This window comes from Phacochoerus africanus, chromosome X (genome assembly GCF_016906955.1).
Source record: "Phacochoerus africanus isolate WHEZ1 chromosome X, ROS_Pafr_v1, whole genome shotgun sequence".
NCBI classification, from domain to species: Eukaryota; Metazoa; Chordata; class Mammalia; order Artiodactyla; family Suidae; genus Phacochoerus; species Phacochoerus africanus.
In genome coordinates this window covers 128,171,173-128,183,430 of record NC_062560.1, presented here as the reverse complement: position 1 = coordinate 128,183,430, position 12,258 = coordinate 128,171,173, and the positions used below count along the sequence as shown (strand labels likewise).

The window sequence follows — 12,258 nt, the reverse complement described above, 5'->3', positions numbered from 1 at the left end:
TTGGCTTTCGGAAGTTCACCTTGGGGCACACCTGAAGCCAACACCCCATTGTCAATGAACCCTACGGCCATCAAATCAAGTTCAAGGTAAATAAATCAAAGATGAAGACCCAAAGCTTGGAAACGGAGGGGTGTGGTTTGCCCAGAACACCGGGGAGGGCGGCTATTCCTCCACAAGGGGGCAAGGTGAAGGGGTGAGTGGGAAGGACCCCGGGCGGGGACCGGGTAAGGAAACGGGAACGTCCCTGTCAAGGCGAAGGTGGCGGCGTGGGCACCCAGGTGCTCCCTCCGGAAGCCCTATCCTTCTGTGCTGTCCCAGGAAGACAGCCACCAAAAGCGCCTTGGAAGCTGGCAGCTGGAAACGCCCAGGGCAGGTCCGGGGGGCCTTGGCACGGTGCCCAGGAGGCCGGCCCCTCCGGGGGGGCGTGGCTTGGCCGAGGCCCCGCCTCCCGCATGCGCACTGCGAGGGCCAACCATCGCAGCTCCCGCCCAGGAGAGGCCTGCCCGCACCTTCCACGCTGAGGTCGTCTGAGGAGCGTCCGCCTGTGGAGGTGGCGTGGCCGGCGCGGGCGATGGCGGGAGGGACAGAGGGACCCTCAGCGAGGCGGCCCGGAGGGGGCCGCGGCCCGGCATAGCCATGTGGGGGGGGGGAGGGAGGAGGGGGGCAGATGGGGGGGGGGCGGGGCCTCCTCAGACCTGAGGGGAGCAGGGCGTGGGGCGAGTGGGGGTGGCCAGGCTGACCTCGGAGGCGAGGTGTCCACCGGGCCCCCCACGGGGCTCCCTCCCACAGGCCCGGACAAGGCCCCTGAGGGCCGGGCCCCTGAGGGCCGGGCCCCAGGGCCGGGAGCAGGCCTGTCAGTGCCCATGTCCCGGGAGGGGACGGTCTGATCGGGGGCGGAGGGTCCGTCCCCTCGCGTCTTTCCTTCGTGGCCGGCCGCGGAGCGGGACGGTCAGGTGCCGCGAGATCGTCCTGGGGTGCAGCGGGCGTGTGGGGAAGGTCCCCGGCCTGCCGGTGCCAGGGCAGGCGCAGAGCGGTTGACTCCGTGTCCCTGCGGAGCCTCCGGGCCTTGTCTTTGTCCTGCTCCTGCCTGAGGTCGGGCCTCCAGCCTGACACGTGGTCCCTGGGGACCCAGGCACCCAGGGGAGGGGTGGCCTCTGTCCCGACGTGGAGCCGAGCGTCTGGCAGAGGGCGCCTGGCCCTCAGATGTCCACGGGCAGGGCTTGGGGGGGGGGGAGGGGTGGGGGCGGGGGGCGCCGGTCCTCCGTCGCAGCCCTTGGGGGAGGGGGTGTGTGTCACGGTCACCCTCCGCTTTGTCAGCTCCTGGGGCAGCCAGAGCCCGCGCTGGTCTGCAGCGAGGACCCTGGCCTGGCGCCGCTCCTTGACCGTGTGCCCGTTTCCTGAAGCCTGCGCTCCCAAGGTGCAGCAGAGCTGTCTCTGCCTCTGAAAGACACCTGGCCATGGCACCTGCTGCGAGGAGGCGCCTGAGGAAGCCTGTGCGCGCCCCCCCGATGGAGCCTCGGGGGATGGAAGTCCATGACGTTGAGGGACAGGAGAGCAGAGGGCCGAGTGGGCCAGAGGGTGTCCCCGAAGGTACCGTCTCCCCAGACACCTTTGCAGAGCGCAGCACACGTGTCCCTCGGGTCACTGCTTCTCAGTCCTCCACAGGTAAGCAAACAGGGAAATCCACGTGTGTGCAAAGCCGGGTCCCGTCCTGGAGGGTGCCCGCCTCACCCCCCTCACATCCCAGGCCCAACCCGGGGCGGCCATGCAAGCTCCACAGCCGCTCCTGCCGGCGCCCCCAAGTCCCTCGCGCCGGAATAGCTGCTGGGAGCTCCCCCGTTCCCTGCGACGTTCAGCCCTGAAAGGCTTGTGACAGTGTCTTCCCAAAGTGGCCCTGGTCCCTGACCTCACGTCGTCTGACCTGCACGTAGGGGGATGCCTTTCCTATGTCTGCTTTAAAAGCTTCTGGGGGGGGGGGGCGGCGGGGGCGGGGGCGGGCCGGGGAGCACAGAGCCTGAAACCCTCCACGGCGAGGCCGCTTCTCCGTGAAAGCTGATCAAAATGCCCCGCTTCATTTTAAATGCTTGCCATTTGTACTTCAATGCAGGAAACAACCCAGCTACTGATAACCAGGGGGAGAAAAGACCCTATGAGGACACACTTGAGGAAGAGTTGGGGTAATGTTTTTAAAGTAATTTTCACTTGCTAGGTACAGTCAGCTTGTCTCAAATAACAAGTATTGTCTGTGAAGTCCTTAGGGGGGCGTTTCTTTCATACAATCATGGACTTTATTTAATAATGTTTGATGTAACGTCTTCACAGGAATGAAGTACAGAAGGTGCTGGAAGGATTTCAAGGTACTTTTGAACGATATTTATAATTAACGTTGTTTTAGACAATATTGCTTTTACAAATCGAAATGTTAGTATATCACAAGACTTTCTCAGGTACAAGATTTTATGCACATATTTAGTGTGATTTGACTTTATAGGTTTCCTTATTTACCCCTGGAACTGTTGCTGTGAAAAGAGAATCTGCTAACACTGATGAGGCAATAATGATGCTTTTCTTTTGTGCATGTGTTCATTTCATGGACTGGGGAAGGACATCAATGAGAAAAGTTTGTACTGCCTTTTGTGTGCACACATTAAGTGACAAATTTTTAATGTCAGTTTTAAATTTTCTTTAGTTACTTCTCATGACTTTCTGATGTTCTTTTCTTTGGTGCAGCGGCACTAATTCAATCATCTAAAATAACTCATTATTGTTGTTTTTACACTAGTAATCTGTGTATTAGAAAACTAAAGACAGCTATCTAGCTGTTGAGAGATGTATAATCAGATCCCCATACTCGAAATTTTATATTGTTCTGTGAGATACTAGTTACACTATGTCTGTTAGAGAACAGTACTCTTGACAAAACTTCTGGGTCAGTTTTTGGCTCTTTGATAGAGATAATCCTCTTAGGCAAGTATGATTTGAAAGCTTCGCTCTATTTCGTGGCGACAAAGTGCTTATTTTGTGAGCTTCCTCATAAACCACTTATTACAGATGGCTTCTGGATGTATAAAATGTTTTTATTTTGGTGCAGATCCTTTGTGATTATCAAAAGATAACTATTGATTGTAGATCCCTCGAGTCAAACCATATGATTTGCAAAGCTTTATTTGAAGTATTATAACTTTGTGAAATACAGCACTGATGGATAAAAGTGTTATATACAAATCTCCAGGAAAATTCTTTTTTTTTTTTTTTGTCTTTTTTCTAGGGCTGCACCCGCGGCATATGGAGGTTCCCAGGCTAGGGGTCCGATCGGAGCTGTAGCCCCCGGCCTACGCCAGAGCCACAGCAACACCAGATCCGAGCCACATCTGCAACCTACACCACAGCTCACGGCAACGCTGAATCCTTAACCCACTGAGCGAGCCCAGGGATCGAACCTGCAACCTCCTGGTTCCTAGTCGGACTCATTAACCCCTGAGCCACGATGGGAACTCCCCAGGGAAATATTTTTAAATGTTCCTGAATTTGTTATTTGAAACTAGGGTTTTTATACCCATGATCTTTGTCTCTTTTTAGTAAAATGCAGTTAAAACATGACTCACCAGATTGCTTGAAAAATAATTTTCCTAATGTGCAATATAATTATTTATATCCTTTTGAGGGATGCTTTTTAAAAGGATAAGTTTGTGCATTTTATATAATGCATTCTAAGGGCAATCTGTCTAAATGTGTCCCTTGAACCACAGGATATGTTACACATTTAGAAAATTTTGCCTTTTAACTGTTTCCTCATGAGGAAATTAAAATCTGTCTTTGAGCTTCTTTATATACATTTTGAAAAATGAAAAATCCTTTGATTATTATCCCCTTTCACTATCTTTAAATTAAAAGATGGTCTGCAGTTATAAAAATTAGAATTGAGGTACTAGTATTTGAAAGATTTGAGAGAGAAAATGAGCAAATCTTGCTTTTTGAAATGATGCCTGTATTATAAAATTTAAATGTCTTTGTGTATTGCTGAGACAGCATTTACCCATATTGATTCACATATATGAGAGCAAAATAATTTTCAACATTAAACTTTAATGAATAAATATTTTCTATATAGTTGACATTAAACAGGCTCTTATTGCAAAGAGGAAAAAGTTTGAGATGAATACAAAAGCTTCTATCAAAACCGCTAAGGAAAAGATTGATCGTGTTTGGAAAACACAACAAGAACAAAGGTGAAGTGGTTGGTTTCTTTGAGCCATGATGACATTTGTGTAATTTCTTTGTGTTCATTGGTGCAACTAAACTAATTCTTTAGTTCTGTAACCTCACAGAATTGACATTTATTTCCTAGAAGCCAATAAAGATGACATTTTTTCCCTTTCAAAAAGCAATTGAGTTGTTGTTCCATAAAATTAATTTGTATTCATTCTAGACCTACACTAGCTGAACATAAGGTAAATGTATTAAATCATTATTCTTTTGACAGCTAGCTGTATTCAATTATGTAGAAAATATTATTCTTATATTGTAAAAAATTGTATATTTTAGCTGAATTGTGTTCACTGTTCTTTTTATTCAAAATCATTGTTGTGCCAAAGAGAGGAAATATTTAAGTGAAATATTCTTGCTTGGAAATCTATGATAAATGGATGTAATAACCTCATCCAATCTACTTACTGTATTAGAACATACATAGAAACTAAACTGCTTTTACATAAAGTGAATTTTTCTGGGAAATTTATAGTACAGTAAATCCCCATTAGTTTTCAAGAGGTAGAGAGTATGCCAGACAGAGTTTATATCATTCAATTAGTTACAACACTTTTGGAATTAAAGAGTGAATCATCCACTTAACCTTTTTGTTTACCATGAAAATATTTCAGCTGCTATTATGCTATTACTGTCTTCTTATTTGATAGTGTAAATGGTGTCAAATCAATTTTGTTTTGAATACAGTTAATTTTTTCATATCTTTATGCAGTATGACGGTGCTCATTGTTATGTTTTACAGGCAGAATCTTCATCTCGAATATTCTCAGCAATTTCAGACTTTATTTCGTGAGTGGGATATAGACATACAGAAAGCCCAAGAGCAAGAAGAAAAGCTAGCTGTTAGTATCAGACTTAGCTTTAAAATTAGCTTATTATATCAAAGTCCCAAGTAACAATAGCTCAGGAAACAATACAGGAGAGAAGGTAGAGCCCATGAATCTAGATGGGTAAAGGTGGGTGAAAGATGCAACGATGCAATGAATGTCCTATTTGGATTGCTTCTGTTTATCTAATGAAATAATAAGGTCATCGTTAGGAGTTAGGATGGTGGAAGAAGTTGCCTTTTGAGGGCAGAGAAGAAGGCCTAGTATTGTTTCCTGAGAGGACTAGGGAAATACCATTGCCAAGCATTGTTATGGGTCCAACTTAGGTTAGTGTCATAGTGATCATGACTTTAAAGTGAGATCCCTCTGCATGGTCGTGGCAGAGCAGCTGGAGAGGTGGATTTTCCAGGGTTGGGGTTAACCACACAGCTTGACAGAGTGAGAAGGGGACCAAGGTATGTGCAAGGGCATAGGTATAATGATAGACCACGGAATTTCAGTTGGGAAGGAAGAAAGGGGAGGTCATTGGAGTGGGGATAGGGAACAGTGAAAAATCGTAGAATCAATGGATGTTGATCCTGACAGAGTATTGTACTGTAGCAAGAAAGGGAAAGAACCACAAACAGGCAGGTAGTGGTTGCATGTTGGGAAAAATGGAGAAACAGTATAGCACAGTGGTCAAGAGCCTAGACTCTAGAACCATAAATGTTTGGGATCCAATTCTAGTTGACCAGTGCTAGCTGTGAAACCAAAGAAAGATCATTTATCTCTGTCCCTCAGTTTCCTCATCTATGAAAGGGGACATAACAAGAGTACCTACCTGGTAGAGTTGTTTTGAGGATTAAATGAGATCACGTATAAGAATTTTGTTTAAAATGGTTCAGAACACTCCCTGATGCATAGTTCCCGTGTAAGTCTGCTCTTATTAATACCTGTACATGTTAGAGTTATTGGGAATGACAGAATCCAGGGTTTGACTGTGGAAGGGGGTGGCTAATGTAAGGAAGAGGCAAGATTATTGCGGAGATTAGGTCAAAGAACAGAAGGGCCAGCATCATTGGAAGGATCGTCTAAGTGCATATCGAAATGACCAAGAAGAAATACATGTTTGAGTGTCGTTAAGAAAGAATAGTTCCTCCATAATTACTGTTAGGAAGGGTTATTGTGTAGATTTTGCCTATATCTGTGGTAAACACATTATTGGGAGGGTCGTTTGTGATTTTTAAATCAAGAATTAAAACAGATTTTTATATAGTTTTTTTTTGTCTTTTTGCCTTTTCTAGGGCCGCACCCACGGCATATGGAGGTTCCCAGGCTAGGGGTCTAATCAGAGCTGTAGCCACTGACCTACACCACAGCTCACAGCAATGCCAGATCCTTAACCCACTGAGCGAGGCCAGGGATCGAACTCACAACCTCATGGTTCCTAGTCGGATTCGTTAACCACTGAGCCACAACGGGAACTCTGCTTTTATATAGTTTTTTAAAAAATAAATTTTATTGGAGTATAGTTGACTTACTAAGTTGTGTAAAACAGAGTAAATCAGTTGTACATGTACATATATCTATCTGTTTTTTTCAGATTATTTCCCCATACAGTTGTTGCACAGTATTGAATAGTTTACCCTGTGCTATCCAGTAGGTCCTTGCTACCTATCTATTTTAAATGTAGTGCAGTGTATATGTCAATTCCATTTCCCCAATTTATCCATTTACAAGCCAGAAACAGACTCACAGACTTTGAAAACAAACTTATGGGTACCAAAGGGGATAGGCATGCGGGAGGGATGGATGAGGAGTTTGGGATTGGCATGTGCACCTGTTGTATATGGAATGGACAGGGACCTGCTGTAGAGTACAGACAGCTCTACTCAACATTCTGTGATAAACGATAATCTGAAAAAGAATGGATGTGTGTATGTGTACAACTGGATCACTTTGTTGTACAGCAGAAATTGTCACTACATTGTAAATCCACTATACTTCAATAAAACTTTAAAACATGGAAAAAAGGGTTAAAACAGGGTTTCAAGATGTGGTGAAAAAGAAGATCTACTCAGTAAATGATAAGATAGGCTTATTAGGAGTACCCGTCGTGGCGCAGTGGTGAATGAATCCGACTAGGAACCATCAGGTTGCGGGTTCCATCCCTGCCTTTGCTCAGTGGGTTAAGGATCCGGCATTGCCCTGAGCTGTGGTGTAGGTTGCAGACGCGGCTCGGATCTGGCATTGCTGTGGCTCTGGTGTAGGCCGGTGGCTACAGCTCCGATGGGACCCCTAGCCTGGGAACCTCCATACGCCGCGGGAGCAGCCCAAAGAAATAGCAAAAAAAAAAAAAAAAAAAAAAAGATTGTCCTTATTATATGGTTTTAGTATAGTGGTGGTGAACATAATTATTAATATGATCATATTAAAATTGGTCATAAAAAGTTGTTAAAACAGGAAATGTTAACAAGCATTCAGTTAAAGAGTATTCCTTTTTTTTTTTCTTTTGTCTTTTTACGGCCGCACACACGGCATATGGAGGTTCCCAGGCTAGGAGTCCAATTGGAGCTAGAGCTGCCAGCCTATACCACAGCTCACAGCAACGACGGATCCTTAACCCACTGAGCAAGATCAGGGATCGAACCCTCAACCTCATGGTTCCTAGCCACTGAGTGAGGCCAGGGGTCGAACCCGCAACCTCATGGTTCCTAGTCGGATTCGTTTCCTCTGCACCAAGAAGGGAACTCCGAGTATTCCTTTTTAAAAGTTTAAGTATAGTTGATTTACAGTGTTTCAGGTGTACAGTAAAAGAGTGTTCCTTTTAAACTTAAAGTATAATAATGTTTTCTAAATATTTGATGTTACCCACATTTATCACTTCTTTCTTTTGTATTTGTAGAATATGTTTCAAGAGCAGCGAAAGAGTCTTCAACAAGCTAGAATTGTTCAGAACCAGAGACTGAAAAAAATTCAAAATTTAAATGAGCAATTTTTAAAGGTCTGTTGTATTTTGTAACACAATAGATTTTTATAAAAATAATGTTTATATAAAAGTAGAAGATAGTATATTTCTTTCCAAATTTATGGGAAAAAATATTTAGATTGTACCTTTAAGTTGTTAACCATTTTCTATTTTGAATTTATTGTTCTGGATTTAAGCTACTTGCTAAATGTGTTTTTAATTTTAGGATACATTAATAATTTTGTGGGGGTCATTTAAAATAGGGAACTGTAAAGCGGGAATTTTATCTAGATGTATACATATCATGAAGAAAATTGTACTTTATTAACACTTTAATCATAACTTCTTTGTTCAACAATCAATTTTTAGGAGGTGAGTGACAAATACATAGTGGAAAGTATGAAGTTTATAAATCATCTCTAGAAGTCTTTTGTCCCCCCTTTTTTTGCCTTACCTACAGCATGTGGAAGTTCTCTGGCCAGGGGTTGAATCTGACCCAGAGCTAGGGATTGAACTGGCACCTCCACAGACAAGCCAGATCATTAACCTACTACACCACAGCAGGAACTCCAAATCATCTCTAGATGACTTTTACTTGTCTTAATAGTTAATGCTATGTATGAAGCAGGCAATTGTAATTAATAACTACTTCTTTTATTTTCAAATGTAGTATATGAGTGTTTATGGCATGTTTGCTTTTAGAATACAAGTGGCTAATAATTACTTTATATGCAAACTTATAATCACATGAGAAGGTCTAAGTGTATAATGGAATGAAAAACCCGGAGGAAGGCTAAAAGTTTGTGAATTGAGAATGCTCTGCTGTGACATTTACATGTTAGCAAGGTGTCCTCAGTGACACCGACCTCTTCTCCATGAAGATACGTGTACACTTATTAGGAGCTGATGGAATCCCACACCTTCCCATTCTTTTCTGGTGGGGCGGGGCGGGGGGAGTGTTCTTTTTAATGGTAATCTTGTGTAAATACATGATGTTACGATGACACTCCTTTTAAACGAATTGAGATGGTTTAAGTAAACTAGTAAAAGGCTTTAAAATAGATATTCTTTAAAGAGCTTTAGAATCATATATGTGCAAAAGAGTTATTTAAAAAGTGTTTCTAGGGAATTCCCATTGTGGCTCAGTGGGTCACAAACCCAGCTGGTATCCCCGAGGTTGTGGGTTCGATCCCTGGCCTCGCTTAGTGCATCAAGCATCCGGCATCGCCATGAGCTGTGGTGTAGGTCGCAGATGTGGCTCAGAGCCATTGCTGCAGCTCTGATTCGACCCCTAGCCTGGGAATTTCCATATGCCGCAGCTGTGACCCTAAAGAAAGGAAAAAGAAAGTGTTTCTACGTAGGCAAGGTGTTGCTCTAATGCTCCCTGAGAATCAGTTACTAGTTGGTGTAAAGATTTGATAAAATACCAAAGAAGATTGCTTCTAAAGGTTATTGCTAAGTGTCAGCATTTAAGGTGGTTTTAGTGTTGTCTTTGATTCCTCTTGTCCTTTCCACCCGGGAGTTGCTAGGCCTTACAATTTTCACCTCTGCAACTGTAATTTATTTCTTTTTTAAAATCAAAGTATAGTTGATTTACAATATTGTGTTAGTTTTAGGTGTGCAGCACAGTGATTCATTTATATATATATTTCATATTATTTTCCATTATTCATATATATTCTATATATATTTCATATTATTTTCCATTATTCATATATATTCTATATATATTTCATATTATTTTCCATTACAAATTGTTACAATATATTGACTATAGTTCCCTGTGTTATACAGTAAGTCCTTTTTGCTTATCTATTTAAAGTAGCTATTTTATTTCTTTCTTTGAATTCCCACTGCCGCTGCCCTACCTAGTTCAGGACCTCATCATTCCTTGCTTGCACTGGTTTCTGTCTTCCCTGATTTCTGTCTTCTCCAATCCATCCTTCACCGCTCTGCCATATGATCTTCCTAAAGGTATCCCTTCCCTCCTGAAAACCTGCCATGAGCTTCCCAGTTCAAATCCTCAGGCATTCAAGGTGTCCCCCACAGCAAGACCCTCTCTTTGTAGTTTCCTGTTTGCATTCTTTGTTCCCTCCCACCCCTCCAGATTAGTTGCTTTCCCTGCACTAAGTCACCTTGACCTCCTTGCTTTGCTTGTGTGCCTCCCCTAGAATACGTTCAATTCCCTCTTTCCTTTATGTTTTGCCGACGAGATCAGAATCAGTCTTACTTTCCACCACACAGCCACAACGTGATGTGCTTCCTAAATTGTTATGTCTTTGTGTTTTAATTGTTAATTTTAAAAATACTGAAAAACCCCCAGCTAGACCTGGAAACCCCCCCTCCTTATAGCCCTTGGAGAACCACTTTTTAGAGAGGATACACTAGATCACTATTTGTTGAATGAACAGTAAATATTTAGAACATAAGTTTGTTTTTTGTAACTTAAGGAGGTTCTGTTACAGGTCATTTTGTTCTCTCCAATGGAACTAAGTTGCATTCATTTTACAATTTTTTTGTCTTTTTGCCTCTTCTAGGGCCACTCCTGCGGCAGATGGAGGTTCCCAGGTTAGGGGTCCAATCGGAGCTGTAGCCGCAGCCTACACCACAGCCACAGCAATGCAGGATCTGAGCCAGGTCTGCGACCTACACCACAGCTCACAGCAACGCTGGATCCTTAACCCACTGAGCAAGATCAGGGATGGAACCCTCAACCTCATGGTTCCTAGTCGGATTCGTTAACTACTGAGCCACGACGGGAACTCCTACAAAAAGTTTTTTTATTTAAAAAAAATTTTATTGAAGTATAGTTGATTTACAATGTGTTAATTTCTACATTCTTATTAAAATATTCTTTTCCATTATGGTTTATTATAGGACATTGAATATAGTTTCCTATGCTATGCGCTAGAACTTTGTTGTTTATCCATTCTATATACACAATAGCTTAAATATGCTAACCCTAAACTCCCAATCCATTCCTCTCCCACCCCTCCTCCTTGGCAACCACAAGTCTGTTTCTGTTTCATGGATAGGTTCATTTATGTCATATATTAGTTTCCACATATAAATGATATCGTAGGATATTTGTCATTTTCTTTCTGACTTGCTCCACTCAGTATGATAATCTGTAGTTGCATCCGTGTTGCATTCATTATTAGTCATCATAATTGCATTGTTAGCTGGTGTTTAGAGAGCTTATTAGAGGGTTTTCAAATTAGGATATTTCATTCTATGGGACTGTTAGTCTTTTTCATTTTTTGCTCCACCTTGACCATAACTGTCCATCAACTGATTGTCTTGAGCAAAGGGTACTGCTGTTGTACTGCTATAATAATACTATTTGACTCAACTATGACATTTAAAAGACTTAAGTGGGTATTTTTGATCTCCACATATCTATTACAATATCTTTATTTGGAATAAATAATGAGCATCCTTTGAATATTGAGAGTTGCTAAATTTGAAATTTAATTGTGCATGTTTAGAGTGTGAGATGAAAAGTGGTGCTTGGAGTTCCCGTCGTGGCACAGCAGAAACGAATCTGACTAGTATCCATGAAGATGCAGGTTGGATCCCTGGCCTCACTCAATGGGTGAAGGATCTGGCGTTGTTGTGAGCTGTGGTGTAGGTCACAGACCCTGCTCAGATCCCGCATTGCTGTGGCTGTGGTGTAGGCCGGCAGCTGTAACTCCAATTTGACCCCTGGCCTGGGAACCTGTGGCCCTAAACAGCAAAAAACAAAACAGAACCAAAAAAAGGTGCTTCATCACTGAACTCGCCCTTCTGTTTTAGAGTATGGAGGAATTAGAGAAGGATCACGACCGTCTTCTTACTGACGAGCAAAGTGAAGTTAGACAAGAAATGGCCAAGTTGCAGGACACAATTATGGTTGAAACTGTAAGTAGTGTATACTTAGTATTAAGAATGTTAAGGAATGTGAGCATTATAGTATTTTGTTTGCTGAGCTGTATATAACAATAACTTAAATAATATGCAAATATGTAATATTTCCTTTCCGGAAACAGCAACAGCAAGAGCTGGCAATAGTTCAAAAGTCTCTTCAATCCCTGCTATTCTGAAGATTTTGAAGAAAGAACTCGAACCTAAGTTGTATGACGCAAGAGTAGCATTAGCCACACTGAAACACATTAGAGTAGTTTAAAAATTGTACTTGAAGTCATTACATCTTGTTTATCATATAGCTTGTTTGTTAGG

The 12,258-nt window shown here is 42.9% G+C and overlaps 1 protein-coding gene across 1 annotated transcript; it reads left to right on the top strand.

The window, feature by feature from the left end:
* Nucleotides 1-1,457: 1,457 nt before the first annotated feature.
* On the top strand, nt 1,458-12,122 carry LOC125118154 (synaptonemal complex protein 3-like). The gene is made up of 6 exons (XM_047764281.1): nt 1,458-1,665; nt 4,112-4,229; nt 5,009-5,108; nt 7,978-8,076; nt 11,836-11,940; nt 12,069-12,122. The coding sequence occupies exons 1-6, from the start codon at nt 1,458-1,460 to the stop codon at nt 12,120-12,122; spliced, it is 684 nt and encodes a 227-aa protein (XP_047620237.1).
* The last annotated feature ends 136 nt before the right edge of the window (nt 12,123-12,258 follow it).

Coding starts and splice junctions, on each gene's coding strand:
- LOC125118154 (XM_047764281.1), top strand. CDS start 1,458: ATGGCACCTGCTGCGAGGAGGCGCCTGAGGAAGCCTGTGCGCGCCCCC. Junction 4,230..5,008: donor AAAACACAACAAGAACAAAG/GTGAAGTGGTTG, acceptor TATGTTTTACAG/GCAGAATCTTCATCTCGAAT. Junction 8,077..11,835: donor TAAATGAGCAATTTTTAAAG/GTCTGTTGTATT, acceptor CTTCTGTTTTAG/AGTATGGAGGAATTAGAGAA.